Source organism: Platalea leucorodia (assembly GCF_965183815.1).
Source record: "Platalea leucorodia genome assembly, chromosome: 28".
Lineage (NCBI taxonomy): Eukaryota > Metazoa > Chordata > Aves > Pelecaniformes > Threskiornithidae > Platalea > Platalea leucorodia.
Genome location: NC_138850.1, coordinates 562,585 through 580,406, shown reverse-complemented (window position 1 = coordinate 580,406; position 17,822 = coordinate 562,585). Strand labels below are relative to the sequence as shown.

The 17,822-nt window shown below is 62.1% G+C and overlaps 2 protein-coding genes across 2 annotated transcripts; one reads left to right on the top strand and one right to left on the bottom strand.

Annotated features, from left to right (window-relative positions):
• Positions 1-941: 941 nt before the first annotated feature.
• Positions 942-7,019, bottom strand: TUBB (tubulin beta class I). The gene is made up of 4 exons (XM_082334003.1): positions 6,840-7,019; positions 3,625-3,733; positions 3,269-3,379; positions 942-2,001 (listed from the first exon to the last, which is right to left on the bottom strand). The coding sequence occupies exons 1-4, from the start codon at positions 6,894-6,896 to the stop codon at positions 944-946; spliced, it is 1,335 nt and encodes a 444-aa protein (XP_082190129.1). The 5' UTR covers positions 6,897-7,019; the 3' UTR covers positions 942-943.
• A 366-nt stretch (positions 7,020-7,385) lies between these two features.
• On the top strand, positions 7,386-17,756 carry MDC1 (mediator of DNA damage checkpoint 1). The gene is given in 14 exon segments (XM_082334010.1): positions 7,386-7,399; positions 8,388-8,436; positions 8,548-8,610; positions 8,851-8,896; positions 9,000-11,773; positions 11,905-11,961; positions 12,056-12,237; positions 12,335-12,607; positions 12,806-12,883; positions 14,243-14,428; positions 15,581-15,706; positions 16,284-16,394; positions 17,376-17,438; positions 17,440-17,756. Coding segments are annotated over 13 exon segments (4,185 nt in total). The 5' UTR covers positions 7,386-7,399; positions 8,388-8,390; the 3' UTR covers positions 17,620-17,756.
• Positions 17,757-17,822: the final 66 nt, after the last annotated feature.

The following is a 17,822-nucleotide window of genomic DNA, read 5'->3' as shown; positions in this document are numbered from 1 at the left end:
CATGATGAAGGACTGGGACTCTCCAGTGACGATGATGAAGGCTCTTCAGTGACCATGATGGACTGGGACTCTCCAGTGATGATGATGAAGGCTCTTCGGTGACCATGATGGACTGGGACTCTCCAGTGACGATGATGAAGGCTCTTCGGTGACCATGATGGACTGGGACTCTCCAGTGACGATGATGAAGGCTCTTCGGTGACCATGACGGACTGGGACTCTCCAGTGACGATGACGAAGGACTCTAGTGACCATTGCTTCCATGATGAAGGACGAGGAGACTCTGGTGCCGATGACGCCGGTGAGGACCGCGGGCTCTCCGAGGACAATGACAAAGGCTTTGGGCTCTCTGAAGATGATGATGATGAAGGCCAAGGGCTCTCCAGTGACAACGGTGAAGGCCCAGGGCTCCGAGGACAACCATGATGAAGGCCAAGAGCTTTGTGGTGACAACGGTGAAGGCCAAGAGCTTTTCGGTGACAATGACAAAGGCCGAGGGCTTTCTGGTGACAACAGTGAAGGCCAACAGCTCTCTGAGGATGATGATGATGAAGGCCAAGAGCTCTCCAAGGACCACGGTGAAGGACAAGGGCGCTCTGAAGACGGTGAGGAAGGCCGAGGGCTCTCCAAGGACGATGGCCAAGTGCTTTCTGGTGACAACAGCGAAGACCGAGGACGCTGACTGAGGCCGAGGACAACGATGAAGACCAAGGGCTCTCAGAGGACACCGATGAAGGCTGAGGAGGATGATGAAGGACAAGGACTCTCCGAGGACGATGACGCTGAAGGCCGAGGGCTCTCCAAGGACAACGGTGAAGGACGAGGGCTCTCCGAAGACAACGACGGCGAAGGACGAGGGCTCTCCGAGGACAACGCTGAAGGACGAGGGCTCTCCGAGGATGATGACGCTGAAGGCCGAAGGCTCTCCGAGGACGACCATCCCTCAGGCCTCTTCTTCGGCCTCTTCACCGAAGTCCTCCTCCTCCTCGGCGGTGGCATCCTGGTACTGCTGATACTCCGAAACGAGGTCGTTCATGTTGCTCTCGGCTTCGGTGAACTCCATCTCGTCCATCCCCTCGCCCGTGTACCAGTGGAGGAAGGCTTTGCGGCGGAACATGGCCGTGAACTGCTCCGAGATCCGCTTGAAGAGCTCCTGGATGGCCGTGCTGTTGCCGATGAAGGTGACGGCCATCTTGAGACCGCGCGGCGGGATGTCACACACGGCCGTCTTGACGTTGTTGGGGATCCACTCGACGAAGTAAGAGCTGTTCTTGTTCTGCACGTTGAGCATCTGCTCGTCTACCTCCTTCATGGACATGCGACCTCGGAAGACGGCGGCCACCGTGAGGTAACGGCCGTGACGGGGATCGCAGGCGGCCATCATGTTTTTGGCGTCGAAGACCTGCTGGGTGAGCTCGGGGACGGTGAGGGCGCGGTACTGCTGGCTGCCGCGCGACGTCAAGGGGGCGAAACCGGGCATGAAGAAGTGAAGACGGGGGAAGGGCACCATGTTGACGGCCAACTTGCGAAGATCGGCGTTGAGTTGACCGGGGAAACGCAGGCAGGTGGTGACACCGCTCATGGTGGCCGAGACGAGGTGGTTGAGGTCACCGTAAGTGGGCGTGGTCAGCTTCAGGGTGCGGAAGCAGATGTCGTAGAGGGCTTCGTTGTCGATGCAGTAGGTCTCGTCCGTGTTCTCCACCAGTTGGTGGACGGACAAGGTGGCGTTGTAGGGTTCCACCACCGTATCCGACACCTTGGGGGACGGGACGACGCTGAAGGTGTTCATGATGCGATCGGGATATTCCTCACGGATCTTGGAGATCAGGAGGGTCCCCATGCCGGAGCCGGTGCCGCCGCCCAACGAGTGGGTCAGCTGGAAGCCCTGCAGGCAGTCGCAGCTCTCCGCTTCTTTCCTCACCACGTCCAGGACCGAGTCCACCAGTTCGGCCCCCTCCGTGTAGTGGCCCTTGGCCCAGTTGTTGCCCGCGCCGCTCTGGCCTGAGGTGGGGACACGGTGGGGACGTCATGGAGGGGCTCCCTGGGGGAAACTGAGGCCTTTGGTTGCTCAGTTTGGGGGCCTGCAGGCCAACCTTGAGGACCTTCAAACCAACCCTCATCACCTTGGAGACCTTGATCCCACCCTTGCGGACCTCCATCAACCTCCTTGGGGATGTCCATCCGACCCCTGGGGACCCCGAGCTCCTTGGGGACCTCTGTTACCCTCCATGGTGACTTCCAACCCACCCCTGGGGACCTTATGCTCCTTGGAGACCTCCATCACCCTCCCTGGGGACCACCAGCCCACGCGTGGGGACTTTATGCTCCTTGGGGACCTCCATCGCTGTCTTTGAAGACACCTAGCAAACCCTTGGGGACACTAAGGGCCTTGGGGACCTTCGTTGCTCTTCCCGCCTATCTCCAGCTCACCCTTGAGCTCCTCGAGGACGTCCAGCAACCCCTTGGGGACCTTGAGGTCTTTGGGGACTTCCATCCCACCCTCAAGAACCTCTATCACCCTTCTTGGGTCTCTCTACCTGACCCCTGAGGACCTGTATCGTCCTCCAGACCACTTTTGAGGACCTTGGGGACCTCCATCACTCTCCTTCTCCATCTCCATGCCACCCTTGGGCACCTCAGGGACCTCTGGGCAACTCCAGTCCATACGTGAGCTCCTTGGGGACCACCATCCCTCTTCTTGGGGACCTCCAGCTGGCCCTTAGAAACCTTTAAGCTCCTTGGGGACCTCCATTATCTCCTTGGGGACACCAAGCAGCTTGGGGACCTTTTGTTACCCTCCTTGGGGGACCTCCACCATGCACCCATGGGCACCCTGAGCTCCTGAGAGACACCCATCTCCCCTCATCCCCCTGATTTGGGGACCCCGACCCCTTTGGGGACCCCAATAACCCTCCCAAAACCAAAGCAGGGGCAGCTCTGAGGACACAGGGAAAGACCCTGGCCACCAAGAAGGGGACAATAAGGACTTGCCACCCCACCGTGACAAGCACTTGAGGGCCACCAAGGAGGGATGTGCCACTCCATTGGGAAGGGAACCCACGGGCCACCACCGGGATCCCATGGGCCACCGCGGTGGGGACAGTGGGGACCCACCACCCCACGGTGATGGTCACCGAGGGGCCACCACCAGGAGCCTCATAGCCACCAAATGAAGAAAAATGCCACCCTGTCATGACGGGCACCCCAGAGTCACCTAGGAGGACGTGGTGGGGACACGTGGAGGACACCGGGTGACACGGGGACTCACCGAAAACGAAGTTGTCCGGCCGGAAGATCTGCCCGAAGGGTCCTGAGCGCACGGAGTCCATGGTGCCCGGCTCCAGGTCCACCAAGATGGCTCTTGGTACGTACTTACCCCCTGGGGACATCGCCGTGTCACCGAGGGGGGGTGACGGTGACAACACCGCGTCGCCTCCTCCATCCCCCAAACCCCCAGAAACCACCCCAAAACCCGAGGAGGGGAAGGGAGGGCGTAGGGTGGTGGGATGGGCGAGCCGAGCGCGTCAGGTCTCAGGTGGAGAGGGACGGGGATGGGATGGGGACAGAGAGGGGACACCGAGGGGGTGACACCGAGGGGGTGACACCGAGGGGGTGACACCGTACCGGTGGCCTCATTGTAGTAGACGCTGATGCGGTCGAGCTGGAGGTCGCTGTCGCCGTGGTAAGTGCCGGTGGGGTCGATGCCGTGCTCGTCGCTGATCACCTCCCAAAACTGGGGACAAGGGGCGTGGTCAGAAAGGCTCCGCCCCCTTCCCAAACCCCTGGGCCCCCCCCCATTGGGACTTCAGGATGGGTAGGGTCTATATAGGGGGTGGAGCTTGGTCTGAGGTGGTCCCCCAAAGGGGCGGAGCCTGTGCGAGGAGGTGAAGCCTCATTGGAAGAGCCAACCCTGGGGGTTGAGCTTTGAAAGGGCGTGGGATCGTATTGGAGGAGCCAACCCAGGGGGCGTGGCCTCATTGGAGGAGGGAGTCTTAGTGGAAGACCAGCCCTGGGGGCGGAGCCAACCCCCAGAGCACCAATCATGGGGGGGTGGGACCTCTCTGAGGGGGAGGAGCCAAACCAGGGGGCTGGGTCAGCTGCCAAGGGGTGGGGCCTGCCCCAAAGGGGCGGAGCCTAGTACCCGCAGGGGCATGGCCAGGTTTGGGTGTGGCCACACCCCTCAAAAAAAAAAAAAAAAAAAAAAAGGGCGGGCGGGAACCGGAAACAGCGTTTGAATCGCGGAGGCGCTTCCAAAAATGATTAATTTCAAAAACACCCCAAATTTGCCTTTTTTTCCCCCCTCCTAAAATACCCATCCCTTCCCTCAAAAAAAAAAAAAATTTTCCCCGAAATTTCAGTTTTTCTCTCCCAAAAATCTGCCCGAGGGGGGAAGGGCGGCTGGGAACAAAGGGGGGAGGAGGGGCGGGCACCCTGGGGACCCCCCACCCCCTCCCCAAGGTCATGGGGAGGGGGGAGGGGGGGAACAGGGCCACGCCCTGCGGATAAAAACAGGCCAAAACGCAGCAATTTGGGGCTGAAGGTGGAGAAATGGGTTAAAAAACACAGATTTGGGTTAAAAAACAGCATTCTGGAGACTGGAAACCCGGCATTTAAAAATTGCTACTTCTGGAGTTCCGCAATTGTAATTTTTCTTCCAAATAAATCGCGGTTCAGAGCAGAAAAAGGGCATTTTCTGGGTAAAAAAAATGTAATTCTGGGGTGAAAAGTCCATTTTGGGGGAAAAAGAGCCGATTCTGGGGGTGAAAATTCTGGTTTGGCGCTGAAACGTGGTTTTTAGGAACAAAAAGCCTCTATGTTGGCGCCGCAGAAAAACTGCAATTCTGCAGTAAGATGATCCTGTTTTGAGGATAAAAATCGTTATTATGGGTCTAAAAACACCACCGCGGAGCAGAAAAGCGCTTTTTTGGGGTGGAAAAGCCTCTTTTTAGCCATTTTGGAGAACAAAGATCCTATTCTAGGGCTGAAAACCTCCATTTTGGGGGCTGAAAACTGTTTGGAGAAACAAAGATCCTATTCTGAAGCTGAAAACGTCCATTTTGAGACCAAAATCGCCGTTTGGGTGGGGAAAACCCGATTTTGGAACTAAAAAAAATTCTTTTGGGGGCTGAAAATATCTTTAGGGGAAGGAAAATCCTTTTATGCGACAAAAGAAAATCTATTCCGGCATAATAAAAGCCTATTCTGGGGCCAAAACCATGCCTTTTAGGGCCGAAATTGTCATTCTGCAGCAAAAAGTCCCTATTTTGGGGTCAAAAAAATATCAAATTTGGAGCAAAACCCCTTAATTTGCGGCAGGAAAATGGCATTTGGGAGCACAAAGATCCCATTCTTGAGCTGAGGACCTCCATTTTGGGGCTGGAAACCTCCATTTTGGGGGCCGAAAACCCTTGGTTTAGCTGTGAAAAAATGCAGTTGCAACTAAAAAAATCCTTTTTCGGGGGCTGAAAAGCTCCTTTTGGGTCCTCAAAACCTCATTTTGGGGGGGAAAAAAGCCATCTGGGAGCTAAAAATGATAATTCGAGGAACAAAGATCTTACTCTGAGGCTGAAAACCTCCATTTTGGGGCTGGAAAACCCTTCTAGGGGCAGAAAGCCGCATTTTAACGTTGAAAAAAAATCTATTTTGAGGTAAAACCCCACTATTTTAGGTCTAAAAACCTCTACGTTAGGGCCAGAAAATCTGTTGGGAGGGCAAAATCCCCCATTTTAGGGCTGAAAACTCCATTTCAGGGAACAAAGCTCTTATTTCGAGGCCAAAAATCTCCATCTTGGGGCCGGAAATCCCGATTGAGGCCAAAACCTTTTCTTTTGGGGTTTCAAAACCTTCATTTTTTTACCCCCCAACCCTATTTTCTGTCTGGAAAAGAAAACCTCTATTTTGGGGCATAAATATCCCATTTTCGGGGCGAAAAACTTCTATTTTGGGGCCACAAGGGTCTCGCAAGAGGCACCACGCCCCTATTTTGGGGCTGAAAAAGCTCATTTTGGGCTCAGAAACCCTTTTTTGGGGGGCGGAAAACCCCCATTTTTGGGGCCGAACACGTTGTGGGCGGCACGCCCCGATTTGCAAGCAAAAAATTTTCATTTTAGGGTATAAATCCCCCCTTTTGAGAATGGAAAGCGCCCGTTTGGTAGCAAAATAACTTATGGGGGGGTGCAAACCCTTTTTTTGGGGGCAAAAATCGCCATTCTGGGGCTGAACATGCCGCAGGGGCGGGACGCCGCGGTTCTGAGGTAAAAAAAAGCATTTTTAAGCTTAAAAATACCGCTTGGAGAAGGAGGGGGAATGAAAGCATTTATTTTGGGGCGAAATACACCATTTTAGGGCTAATCCCTTCATTTTACGGCTGAAAATTCCCTCGTCGAGGCAAAAAATAGCCATTTAGGGGCCGAACGTCGTGAAAGGGATTGATGTGACGGGATATAAATGGTATTTTGTGGTAAAAAAACTGCCATTTTGGGGCCGAAAAGCCGCATTCCGCTGCCCTCAGGCGCGGCGGGAAACCGCCATTTTGGGGCCGCGTGAGACGAAGGGGGGGGGGGGCGGGGCGCCCCCATTTTGAGGCCGGAAACCTCCATTTTGGGGCCGAACCGCTTCATTTTGAGGCCGAATCCCCCTTATTTCGGGGCCGCGCCTTTCACCTCAGGCCCTCAGCGGGCGGGAAAGGGGCGATTTTAGGCTGAAATCGCCTCCATTCGGGTCCGCCTTTGTCTGCGCGCGAAGGGGGAGGGGCTTCTTAAAAGGGGCCGCGCCGCTGTGGGAGGGAAGGTGGGGTCCACCCCCCCCCCCCGGCCCGACGCTGCCCGCTCGCTGTTCACCTTAGCCCCGATCTGGTTGCCGCATTGGCCCGCCTGGATGTGGACGATCTCCCTCATGGTGGCGGCGAGGGTAGGGCTGGGCGAGGTGACGGTGCCGGAGAGGTGGGCCCCACCCGGTCTTGATGGGCGATTCGGTGGCGCGGCCCCTTTAAGGCGGGAGCGCTGTTGCGAGCGCGGCGGCGGCGACAATGGCGGCTCCCGCGGCCCCGCGGCGCCTCATATAGACAAAGCGGCGGCGGCCGGCCCCGCGCTCCCATTGGACGGCACCGCCCGCTCGCCGCGCTCCCATTGGACAGCGCGGGCGGGAGGCCCCGCCCCATCTCGCCGTTTGCACCGCCCCCCTCCCTGGGGCCGCTCTGCCATTTCTCTATGGCTGGAGGCGGGCGCTCTATGGTAGCGCCGCGCCGCCGCGCTTGGAGGACCGTCCACGCTCTTCTCTATGCTCCCGCCTGGACGGACGGGCGCGGCTGCCAATGGGAGCGGCCGTTGGGCGGTGACGCCAGGCAGTGGCGGCCAATAGGGACGGGAGGGCGGGGCATGGGGGCGCTGGCGCGGGAGGGGTGAGCGCGGGGGTCCTGTGAGGCGGTTGGGGGGCTCCGCGGGGCGCTGGGGGGGGGGAGGGGGTCCCTGGGGCATTTGGGGGGTCCCTGGCTCAGTTTGGGGGGTCCCTGGGGCACTGGGGGGGGTGGAGGGGCAGTTGGGAGGGGTGTGGGGCAATTTAGGGGGTTGCCGGGGCATTTTGGGACCCTGTGGGGCAGTTTGGGGGGATCCCCGGGGGCGTGTGGGGCGATTTAGGGGCCTGTGGGGCAGTTTGGGGGCTCTCTGGGGCAATTGGAGGCTGTGTGGGGCAGTTTGGGGGCTGTGTGGAGCAATTTGGGGTGTCCTCGGGGCAGTTTGGGGCTATCTGGGGCCCTGTGGGGCAGTTTGGGGGGTCCCTGGGGCGGTTTGGGGCTCTCTGGTGCAATTTGGGGCCCTGTGGGGCAGTTTGGGGGGGTCCCCAGGGCAATTTGGGGCCCTGTGGGGCAGTTTGGGGTCCCTGGGGCAGTTTGGGGGGTCCCTGGGGCAGTTTGGGGCTCTCTGGTGCAATTTGGGGCCCTGTGGGGCAGTTTGGGGGTGTCCTCGGGGCAGTTTGGGGCTATTTGGGGCCCTGTGGGGCAGTTTGGGGTGTCCTCAGGGCAGTTTGGGGCAATCTGGGGCCCTGTGGGGCAGTTTGGGGGGGTCCCTGGGGCAGTTTGGGGCTCTCCAGGACAATTTGGGGGGGTCCCTGGGGCAGGATACAGGGTTGGGGAGGGCAATTTGGGGGGGGGGGCAGTTAGAAACCAGGGGGGTAGTAGGAGCCCCGGGGCAGATGAGGGGGGGCATTTGGAGGATGGGGGAGGTAGTTGGGGGGGTCCTTTGGATCCAGGGGGGGCAGTTGGGGGGGGCAGCAGTGACCGGGGGGCAGTTGTAGCTGAAGGGGGGCAATTGGGGGGGGGCATTTAGGGGCTGGGGGGGGCTGGCGGGGGGGCAGTTGTTTCCGTGGGGCAGTTGTTCCCCCCCCCCCTTCAGACCATGCAGCGAAGGCACCGCCGAGGCCTCAGCACTGCGGGGGGTGCAGGTAGGTCCCCTCCTAAATGTTGGGGTCCCCTCCCAGACACTCGGGGTCCCCGTAAAGGGGGGGTGGGGGGTCCTGCATCCCCTCCCCCCCCGACACCCGGATCTTCCGCAGGGCAGGGACTGGAGCCGGGGCCCCCCCTCGCCAGCGACTCAGAGGACGACGAGCTGCCTTGGCGTGAGTGTGCGAGGCCGGCGGGGGCAAGGTGGGGGGGGGAACACGCCGTTATCGTAGGTCCTACAAAAAACACAACAAGCTGGCGCTTATGGTAGGACCTACATAAACACTGGTGTTGTGTTAGCGGAGGAACCACCGAGATGTGGAGGTGGGGAGCGGAAGGGGGGGAGCCCGGATTTGATGGGATCCTCTGGGGTTACTGTAGGCCCTACAATAACAATCTGTGCCCTGTTCCCTCAGGCCCTGCCCTCGGAGACGCTGCCTCACCCCGAGTCGTGCTGGAGAGGTAGGCGGGACCCCGATGCGTGGGTTCCTTGGGGGGGTGCGCCCAGATCCCTGGGTCCGTCAGACCCCCAACTCCCAACATCCCCCCCCCCCCCCCCACGCAGCGACCCGGAGGAGCCAGATGTTTGCCCAGATGTTCGGGGCCCCCGAAAACGTCGCCGCGCCCTCGCGCCGGGCCGCCACCCGGATGCGGCCGCGCCCTGCCCAGATCCAGACGTCGGGGGACCCAAAAAGCGCCGCTTTGGCCCCCAAACCACCCCAGATCCAGATGTGGGGAGAAAAATGGCTGTTCCGCGTGTTCAGCCCCCAAATCGCTCGCCGAATCCCCCAAAGGCGGCGAGTCCAGATGTGAAACATCTGGAAGGCAGCAACCTGGTTGAGCGCGCTACAGATGTCAAGGTGCCCCCAGAAACTGCTCTTTTTCACCCAAACTGCCACCGGGCTGCTCTGGAGGTGAGCAGCCATCCAGATGTGGAGGAAAGGGAGCCAAATCCAGATGTTGGAAGGGCTAAAAGTGGAAGTCAGGTGCTTGCGGTGGACAGTGACACAGATGTGGAGGAGGCCGAGGTCCTTCCAGATGTTGGCTGCCCAAAAATACGTAGCACGGCCCCCAACGTGCCAAAAAACCCAGGCGTGGAGGTGGAGACCCCGAGTCCAGATGTTGGAGGTCCCAAAAATGGATGCTGGACCCTTGCGGACAGCGATACAGATGTGGAGGCGGAGAACTCAAACACAGCTGTTGGAGGGCCCCAAAATGGACATCAGATGCTCACGGTGGACAGCGATACAGATGTGGAGGAGGCCAGAGCCAGTCCAGATGTTGGATGCCCCCAAACCCATCAAATGACCCAAAATGTACCAAAAAACCAAAATATTGAGATGGAGACGCAAAATGCAGATGTTGAAGGTTCACAAGAGCGTCATGGGATGCTCGTGGTGGACAGCGATACAGATGTGGAGGAGGACACTTCCAATCCAGATGTTGGGTACCCTAAAACCTCTCAAAAACCCCAAGACGTACCAAAAAAACGAATTGTTGAGATGGAGACGCAAAATGCAGATGTTGAAGGTTCACAGAAGGGTCGTGGGATGCTCGTGGTGGACAGCGATACAGATGTGGAAGAGAACGGAGCCGATCCAGATGTTGGGTACCCTAAAACCCCTCAAAAAACCCAAGATGGACCAAAACCCCAAATTGTTGAGATGAAGACACAAAATGCAGATGTTGAAGGTTCACAGAAGGGTCGTGGGATGCTCGTGGTGGACAGCGATACAGATGTGGAAGAGAACGGAGCCGATCCAGATGTTGGATACCCTAAAACCCTTCAAAAAACCCAAGATGGACCAAAACCCCAAATTGTTGAGATGGAGACACAAAATGCAGATGTTGAAGGTTCACAGAAGGGTCGTGGGATGCTCGTGGTGGACAGCGATACAGATGTGGAGGAGGACACTTCCAATCCAGATGTTGGCTGTCCCGAAAGCCGCAGAACAGCCCCCAGCGCCCCAGATGTGAAGACGGAGACCACAAACAGAGATGCTGAAGGACGACGGGCTCTGCTGGTGGAGAGTGATACAGATGTGGAGGAGGAGGCTTCCAATCCAGATGTTGGGACTCCAAAACCCCATCGAGCAACCCAAAATGTACCGAGAAACCCAGAGGTGGAGACGAAGAGTCCGAATCCACGTGCTGAAGGACGCCGAAACGAACGTTGGACGCTCGTGGCGGACAGCGATACAGATGTGGAGGAGAACGAGGTGAATCCAAACGTTGGGCGCCCAAAAATCCGTCGAGTTACCCGCAAAGACCCAGATGTGGCGATGAAGAAGCCGAATCCAGATGTTGAAGAACCCCCAAAGGACCGTCGCGACCTAGAGGCGGACAGCGACACAGATGTGGAAGAAGAAAACCTGCGTCAACGTGTTCTTTGCCCAAAAAGCCACAAAACACCCCGAAACACCTGGAAAGACCCAACTGTGGTGATGGAGACCCCGAATCCAGATGTTGGTGGCCTCCGCCGTGGCTCAGTGGCCTCCAATGGTGACAGCGATACAGATGTGGAGGACCTCAACGCCTTTCCCAACGTTGGAGCTCCAAAACCGCGTGGGACAACCTGTGAGGTCATGGATACAGTTGCTAAGATGGCTGCTGCTCCAGATGTTGACCCCGAGGGGCCGACACGGACCAATGACGATCCAGATGTGAAGGTGACGTCCCCAACTCCAGATGCCGGAGCCCCTGAAGCCCAGTGCCCGCTCCTGAATGTGGACAGCGATACAGATGTTGAGGACAAGGGTGTCGTTCCAGATGTTGGGACGGCGCGAAGGTGTCGAGGGGCATCTGGCGACCCAGATGTGGCGGCGAGGCCCCGAAATCCAGATGTTTCCTCTCCCGCGAGCCCCGGGGACGGCAGCGACACCGACATGGAGGAGGTGGCCCCCACTCCAGATGTTCGGAGCCTCCGGCGCCGAAGCCGGATCCGAAATCGACCCCATCCAGATGTTGGGGGCCCCGCCCCGGGCAGCGATAGCGACGTGATGGGGGCAGACCCAAACCGACGGGAATCGCCCCCAAAACGGCCGGGTTTGTCCCCAAAATCACGGGGTGACACAAGCGCGGAAGGACCGGTCCCCAAACGTCACGATTCGGCCCCAAATACAGCTGTGGAGGCCCCGAATCCAGATGTTGGGGCCGGGCGACGCAACGGGGAGACCCCGCGGAGGGGCGAGGATCCAGCTGTGCCGCCAGATGTTCCCCCCGCCAAATCCCCGCGTCTGGTCTCACATTTGGGTGACGGCGATGGACCCAGGGGTGCCGGGGCCACCCCCGGCGGGGACGCGGGTGCGACGGTGACGGAGAGCGACACCGACGTCGAGGGTAAGCGGGGGTGGCCCCGGGTGCCGGGGTCCCCTTTCCCGGGTGCCGGGGTCCCCTCTTGGGTGCCGGGGTCCCCTCTTGGGTGCTGGGGTCCCTCCTCAAGGCTCTCCCTTCCCCTCCCCCCCACCCAGAAGACCCCGACCTCTTCTTGGAGCCCACCCAGAACTTCTTGCCACCGGTGGCCGAGGGTAGGTGGCCCAAATGTCCCCTCCCCGGCTGCTTGGGGACCCCCGGGTCCCCCCCACCCTGGACACCTGGGTCCCCAGCACGGCTCTCCCGCAGACGTGACCCCAAACTGGGACCCCGAGGAGCCCACCCAGCCCTTCTTCCTCCCCAAGGAGGAGGAGGAGGAGGAGGAGGAGCCCCCCCAGGACCCCCCGGATGCCCGGGTCCCCCCCGCGGAGCCGGTGACGGTGACACCGGCCCAGGAGGGGACGGGGACCGGAGCAGCGCCCAGCGGGGAGGTGAGTGCGAGGGGACGCAGGCGTCCGGGTGGTCCCCACCCCCCCCAAAAAGGGGACCCAGGGGTCTTGGCACTGACCCCCCCCCAAATTTCCCCAGGTAGGGGAGGGGCCCCGCCGCAGCCAGCGCCTGGCCAGGAGCCGAGGGGGCGGAGCCACAGGGGGCGGAGCCTCTGGCAAGGGCGGGGCTGGCAGGGTTGGGGGCGGAGCACCTCCTGTCCCCGCCCCTGTGCGGCGCAGCCCCCGCCTCCAGGCCCGCCCCCCTCCACCGGAGCTGCCAGTCACAAAGGGGCGGGGGCAGGATGAGCCCCGCCCCCCGCCTAAGCCCCGCCCCCACCGGGCAGGTCCCGCCCCCTCTAAGAGGCAAGCTCAGGTGGGTGTGGCTTGGGGGGTGGGGCCTGAAGGTGGTGGGTGGGGCCAAAAACATGGGGTGGAGTCTGGAGCTGGTGGGTGGGGGTCAAGTGGGGTGGGGCTTGTGGGCGGTGATTGGGCAAGCAGGGCGTGGCCTAATGGGATGGGCGTGGCTTGCTGGGAAGGGGCGGGGTCTCATGCGGTGGCTCCGCCCCCCCAGGAGGAGGAGGAGGAGCCAGCAGAGGTCACAGGGCACCAGCTCCGCCCTCGGGGGGGCCCTGGCTCCACCCCCCCCAAGGTACTGTGGGAAGGGGCAGCACCCAGGGGCGCCCCGGGTGTCCCCCAATGTCCCCATGTCCCCTCAGGGCGTCCCTCTGTCCCCCCCCGGGTCACTCCCATGTGTCCCCCCCCCGGCCAAAGTCACCCGTGAGTGTCCCCACGCCCCCCCCCCCCCCCCCGCATCCCCCTGGGGTGGCCCCATGGTGGCCCCAACGCGTCCCTCTGCCCCCACGGTGGCCCCAGGTTTGTGGGGTTGGTGGCCACGCCAGCAGTGGCCCCATGGTGTCCCCATGGTGTCCCCATGTCCCCATGTTCTGTTCATCAGTGTGGTGGCCACCCCATGGTGTCCCCATGATGTCCCCATGTCCCTATGTTCTGTTCATCAGTGTGGTGGCCACCCCAGAGATGTCCCCATGATGTCCCCATGTCCCCATGTTCTGTTCATCAGTGTGGTGGCCACCTCAGAGATGTCCCCATGGTGTCCCCATGGTGTCCCCACGTCCCCATGTTCTGTTCATTCGCGTGGTGGCCACCCCAGCAGTGTCCCCATGGTGTCCCCATGATGTCCCCATGTCCCCATGTTCTGTTCATCAGTGTGGTGGCCACCCCATGGTGTCCCCATGATGTCCCCATGTCCCCATGTTCTGTTCATTCGCATGGTGGCCACCCCAGCGGTGTCCCCATGGTGTCCCCACGTCCCCATGTTCTGTTCATCAGTGTGGTGGCCACCCCAGAGATGTCCCCATGGTGTCCCCATGGTGTCCCCACGTCCCCATGTTCTGTTCATTCGCGTGGTGGCCACCCCAGCAGTGTCCCCATGGTGTCCCCATGATGTCCCCATGTCCCCATGTTCTGTTCATCAGTGTGGTGGCCACCCCAGCAGTGTCCCCATGGTGTCCCCACGTCCCCATGTTCTGTTCATTCGCGTGGTGGCCACCCCAGCAGTGTCCCCATGGTGTCCCCACGTCCCCATGTTCTGTTCACCAGTGTGGTGGCCACCCCAGCAGTGTCCCCATGATGTCCCCATGTCCCTATGTTCTGTTCATCAGTGTGGTGGCCACCCCAGCAGTGTCCCCATGGTGTCCCCATGGTGTCCCCACATCTCCATGTTCTGTTCATCAGTGTGGTGGCCACCCCAGCAGTGTCCCCATGGTGTCCCCATGATGTCCCCATGTCCCCATGTTCTGTTCATCAGTGTGGTGGCCACCCCAGCAGTGTCCCCATGGTGTCCCCACATCTCCATGTTCTGTTCATCAGTGTGGTGGCCACCTCAGAGATGTCCCCATGATGTCCCCACGTCCCCATGTTCTGTTCATTCCTGTGGTGGCCACCCCAGGGCTGTCCCCAACACGTCCCCGTGGTGTCCCCACCTCCCCAGGTGCTGTTCACGGGAGTGGTGGCCTCCTCAGCCATGGAGGTGGCCCTGAAGACACTGGGGGGGTCCATGGCCACCTCCGTCTTCGACTGCACCCACCTGGTGACCGACCGCGTCCGACGCACCGTCAAGTTCCTCTGCGCGGTGGCCCGCGGTGTCCCCATTGTCACCCCCGAGTGGCTCCACAAGGTCCCACAGGGGTGGGGGACAGGGGAGGGGGGCTTTGGGGACAAGAAGGGGGGATCTTGGGGTCGTGGGGGTCCTTGGGGACAGGGGATGGGCTCCTTGGGGACAGGGGGCTCCTTGGGGACAAAGGAGGGGTCCTTGGGGACAGGGGGGTGTTTTGGGGACAAAAGAGGGGTCCTTGGGGACAGGGGATGGGGTCCTTGGGGACAGGGGGCTCCTTGGGGACAAAGGAGGGGTCCTTGGGGACAGGGGGGTGTTTTGGGGACAAAGGAGGGGTCCTTGGGGACAGGGGATGGGCTCCTTGGGGACAGGGGGCTCCTTGGGGACAAAGGAGGGGTCCTTGGGGACAGGGGATGGGGTCCTCGGGGACAGGGGGCTCCTTGGGGACAAAGGAGGGGTCCTTGGGGACAGGGGGGTGTTTTGGGGACAAAGGAGGGGTCCTTGGGGACAGGGGATGGGCTCCTTGGGGACAGGGGGCTCCTTGGGGACAAAGGTGGGGTCCTTGGGGACAGGGCATGGGGCTTATGGGGACAAGGAGAGGTTTCTTGGGGACACGGGGAGTCTTGGGGACAAGGAGAAGGTCCTTGGGGACGTGAGAGCCCTTGGGGACATGGGATGGCATCTTTGGGGACAAGGGACATGGGGTCCTTGGGGACAGAGGAGGGGTCCTTGGGGACAGGGGATGGGGTCCTTGGGGACAGGGGGGTGTTTTGGGGACAAAGGAGGGGTCCTTGGGGACAAAAGAGGGGCCCTTGGGGACAGGAGGGCCCTTGGGGACAAAGGAGGGGTCCTTGGGGACAGGGGATGGGGTCCTTGGGGACAGGAGGGTCCTTGGGGACAAAGGAGGGGTCCTTGGGGACAGGGGGGTGTTTTGGGGACAAAGGTGGGGTCCTTGGGGACAGGGGATGGGGTCCTTGGGGACAGGGGGGTTGTGGGGACAAGGGAGAGGGGTGTTTGGGGACATGGTGGCCCTTGGGGACAAAGAAAGGGCCCTCGGGGACAAGGGGGGACATTAAGGACAAGGAATGGGATCCTTGGGGACATGGGGGCTTTGGGGGACAAGGGAGGGGGGTGTTTGGGGACAGGGGGGACCTGGGGGGTCCCTGGGGTCGGAGATGCCCCCACGTGTCCCCACGTGTCCCCTCGTGTCCCCAGAGCGCCCGCAGCGGCCGTGTCCTGGTGCCGGGTCCCTTCCTGGTGCGTGACAGCCAGCAGGAACGTCACTTCGGCTTCAGCCTGGCCCAGGCCCTGCGCCGCGCCCGCCGCCACCCCCTGCTCCAGGTGACCGTCCCCAACTGTCCCCAACCCTTCTCCCAACTGTCCCCAACCCTCCCCAAATGTCCCCAACCCTCCCCGAGGGGCCCCGTCCTCCCCACGGGTGGCCCTGTCCCCGTCCCCCCGTCCCCCCCCCATCGCGTGGGTCACCCACTGGGGACGGGGTGGCCCGGGTGGGATGTCACCCGATGTCACCCGATGGACCCATGGTGGCCCTGTGTCCCCAAGTGTCCTTGTCCCCCCCGTTGAGTCGGGTCCCCTCACGTGGCCTCGGTCCGGTCTGGAGATGGCCGGAGGGGTGTCCCCTCCTTTGCTGGTGTCCCCAAGGTGGCCCTGAGGTAGCCCTGTCCCCTAAAGTGGCCTTGGTCCCCCAAGTTGTCACCCCGTGTGGCCTCGGGGACAGCCCCAAGGGGTGTCCCCTGATGTCCCTTAGTGTCCCCCTGGTGTCTTCACGCTGTCCCCCAAGGCGTCCTTGTCCCCTCCGCGTGGCCCGGACCCATCGCAGGGGCTCGGGGCTGGGGACAGGGCCCTGTCCCCCTCCGTGTCACCTCCATGTCCCCCCCTCCCCCTCCGGTGTCCCCAGGGCTACGAGGTCCACGTCACCCCCAACGTCCGCCCCGAGCCCGAGCACATGAGGGACATCGTCACCTGCAGCGGTGGCACCTTCCTGCCCGCCATGCCCCACGCCTACGGGGTGAGGGGACAGCGGGGACAGTGGGGGGGGGGGGAACAGGAGGGCCCAGAGCCACCAAAGGGGGGGACATGGGGGTCCCAGAGCCACCGGGGAGGGGACCCTGGGGGACACTGGGGACCCAGAGCCATTGGGGTTGGGAAGAAGGGGACACGGGGGGACACTGGGGACATGGGGGGACGTTGGGGACCCAGAGCCATGGGGAGGGGACCAAAGAGATATGGGGGGACATTGGGGGGGTCCCAAAGCCATCGGGGGGGGACATGGGGGTCCCAGAGCCACCGGGGAGGGGACCCTGGGGGACACTGGGGGACACTGGGGACCCAGAGCCATGGGGGTTGGGAAGGAGGGGACACGGGGGGACACTGGGGACATGGGGGGACGTTGGGGACCCAGAGCCATGGGGAGGGGACCAAAGAGATATGGGGGGACATTGGGGGGGTCCCAAAGCCATCGGGGGGGGACATGGGGGTCCCAGAGCCACCGGGGAGGGGACCCTGGGGGACAGCGGGGGACACTGGGGACCCAGAGCCATTGGGGTTGGGAAGGAGGGGACACGGGGGGACGTTGGGGACATGGGGGGGACGGGGAGGGGACCAAAGGGATATGGGGGGACATTGGGGGGGTCCCAAAGCCATCGGGGGGGGACATGGGGGTCCCGGGGGAACAGGGGAGGCATTGGGGGGTCCTGGGGGGTACTGGGGGAGTTGGGGGCTCCCTGGGGGTCTTGGGGGGTCAGGGTGCCCTGGGGGGGTGTCAGGGGGTCCCATTGGGGTTGGGGTCTCCCGGGGGGGGGGTCCTGGGGGGTCAGGGTGCCCTGGGGGGGTGTCAGGGGCTCTTAGGGTCCCATTGGGATCACGGGGGATATTGGGGTCCCCCGAAGCCTCAGATTACCCGGGGGGGGGTGGTGCTCGGGGGGTCCCGATGGGTGTTGGGGACCCCCCCCCCCACTGACACCCCCCCCCCCCCCCAAAACCCCCGCAGCCGCGGCGCCTGGTGATCTCGTGCGAGGCGGACGCGGGGTGCTGGGCCCCGGCGCTCAGCGCCCCGCCTGCCCTTGGCCTCGGCCGAGCTGCTGCTCACGGGGCTCCTGCGCCAGCGCCTCGAGCTCCCCCCCTTCCTCCTCCCCCTCCCCCACCCCCCCCCCCGCCCCCACCCCCCCACCCCCACCCCACGGGACCCCCGCGATCCCCCTTTCGGGGGGTCCTTGTCACCCCCCCAGCGCTAACCGAGCCCCCCCGCCCGCTCCCGGGACCCCCCGGGGATGCGAGGAGGGGGTGGCACGAGGCCGAAACCGGGGACCCCCCCGGGACCCCCCCAAGGATCCCCCCCGCGACCCCCCCGGCACCCGGCGGCGGCCGGCGGCGCCCCCCGCCCCCCAATAAAGGGGTTTTTTGGCAGTGAAAGAGGTGATTTGGGGGGGTTTGGGGG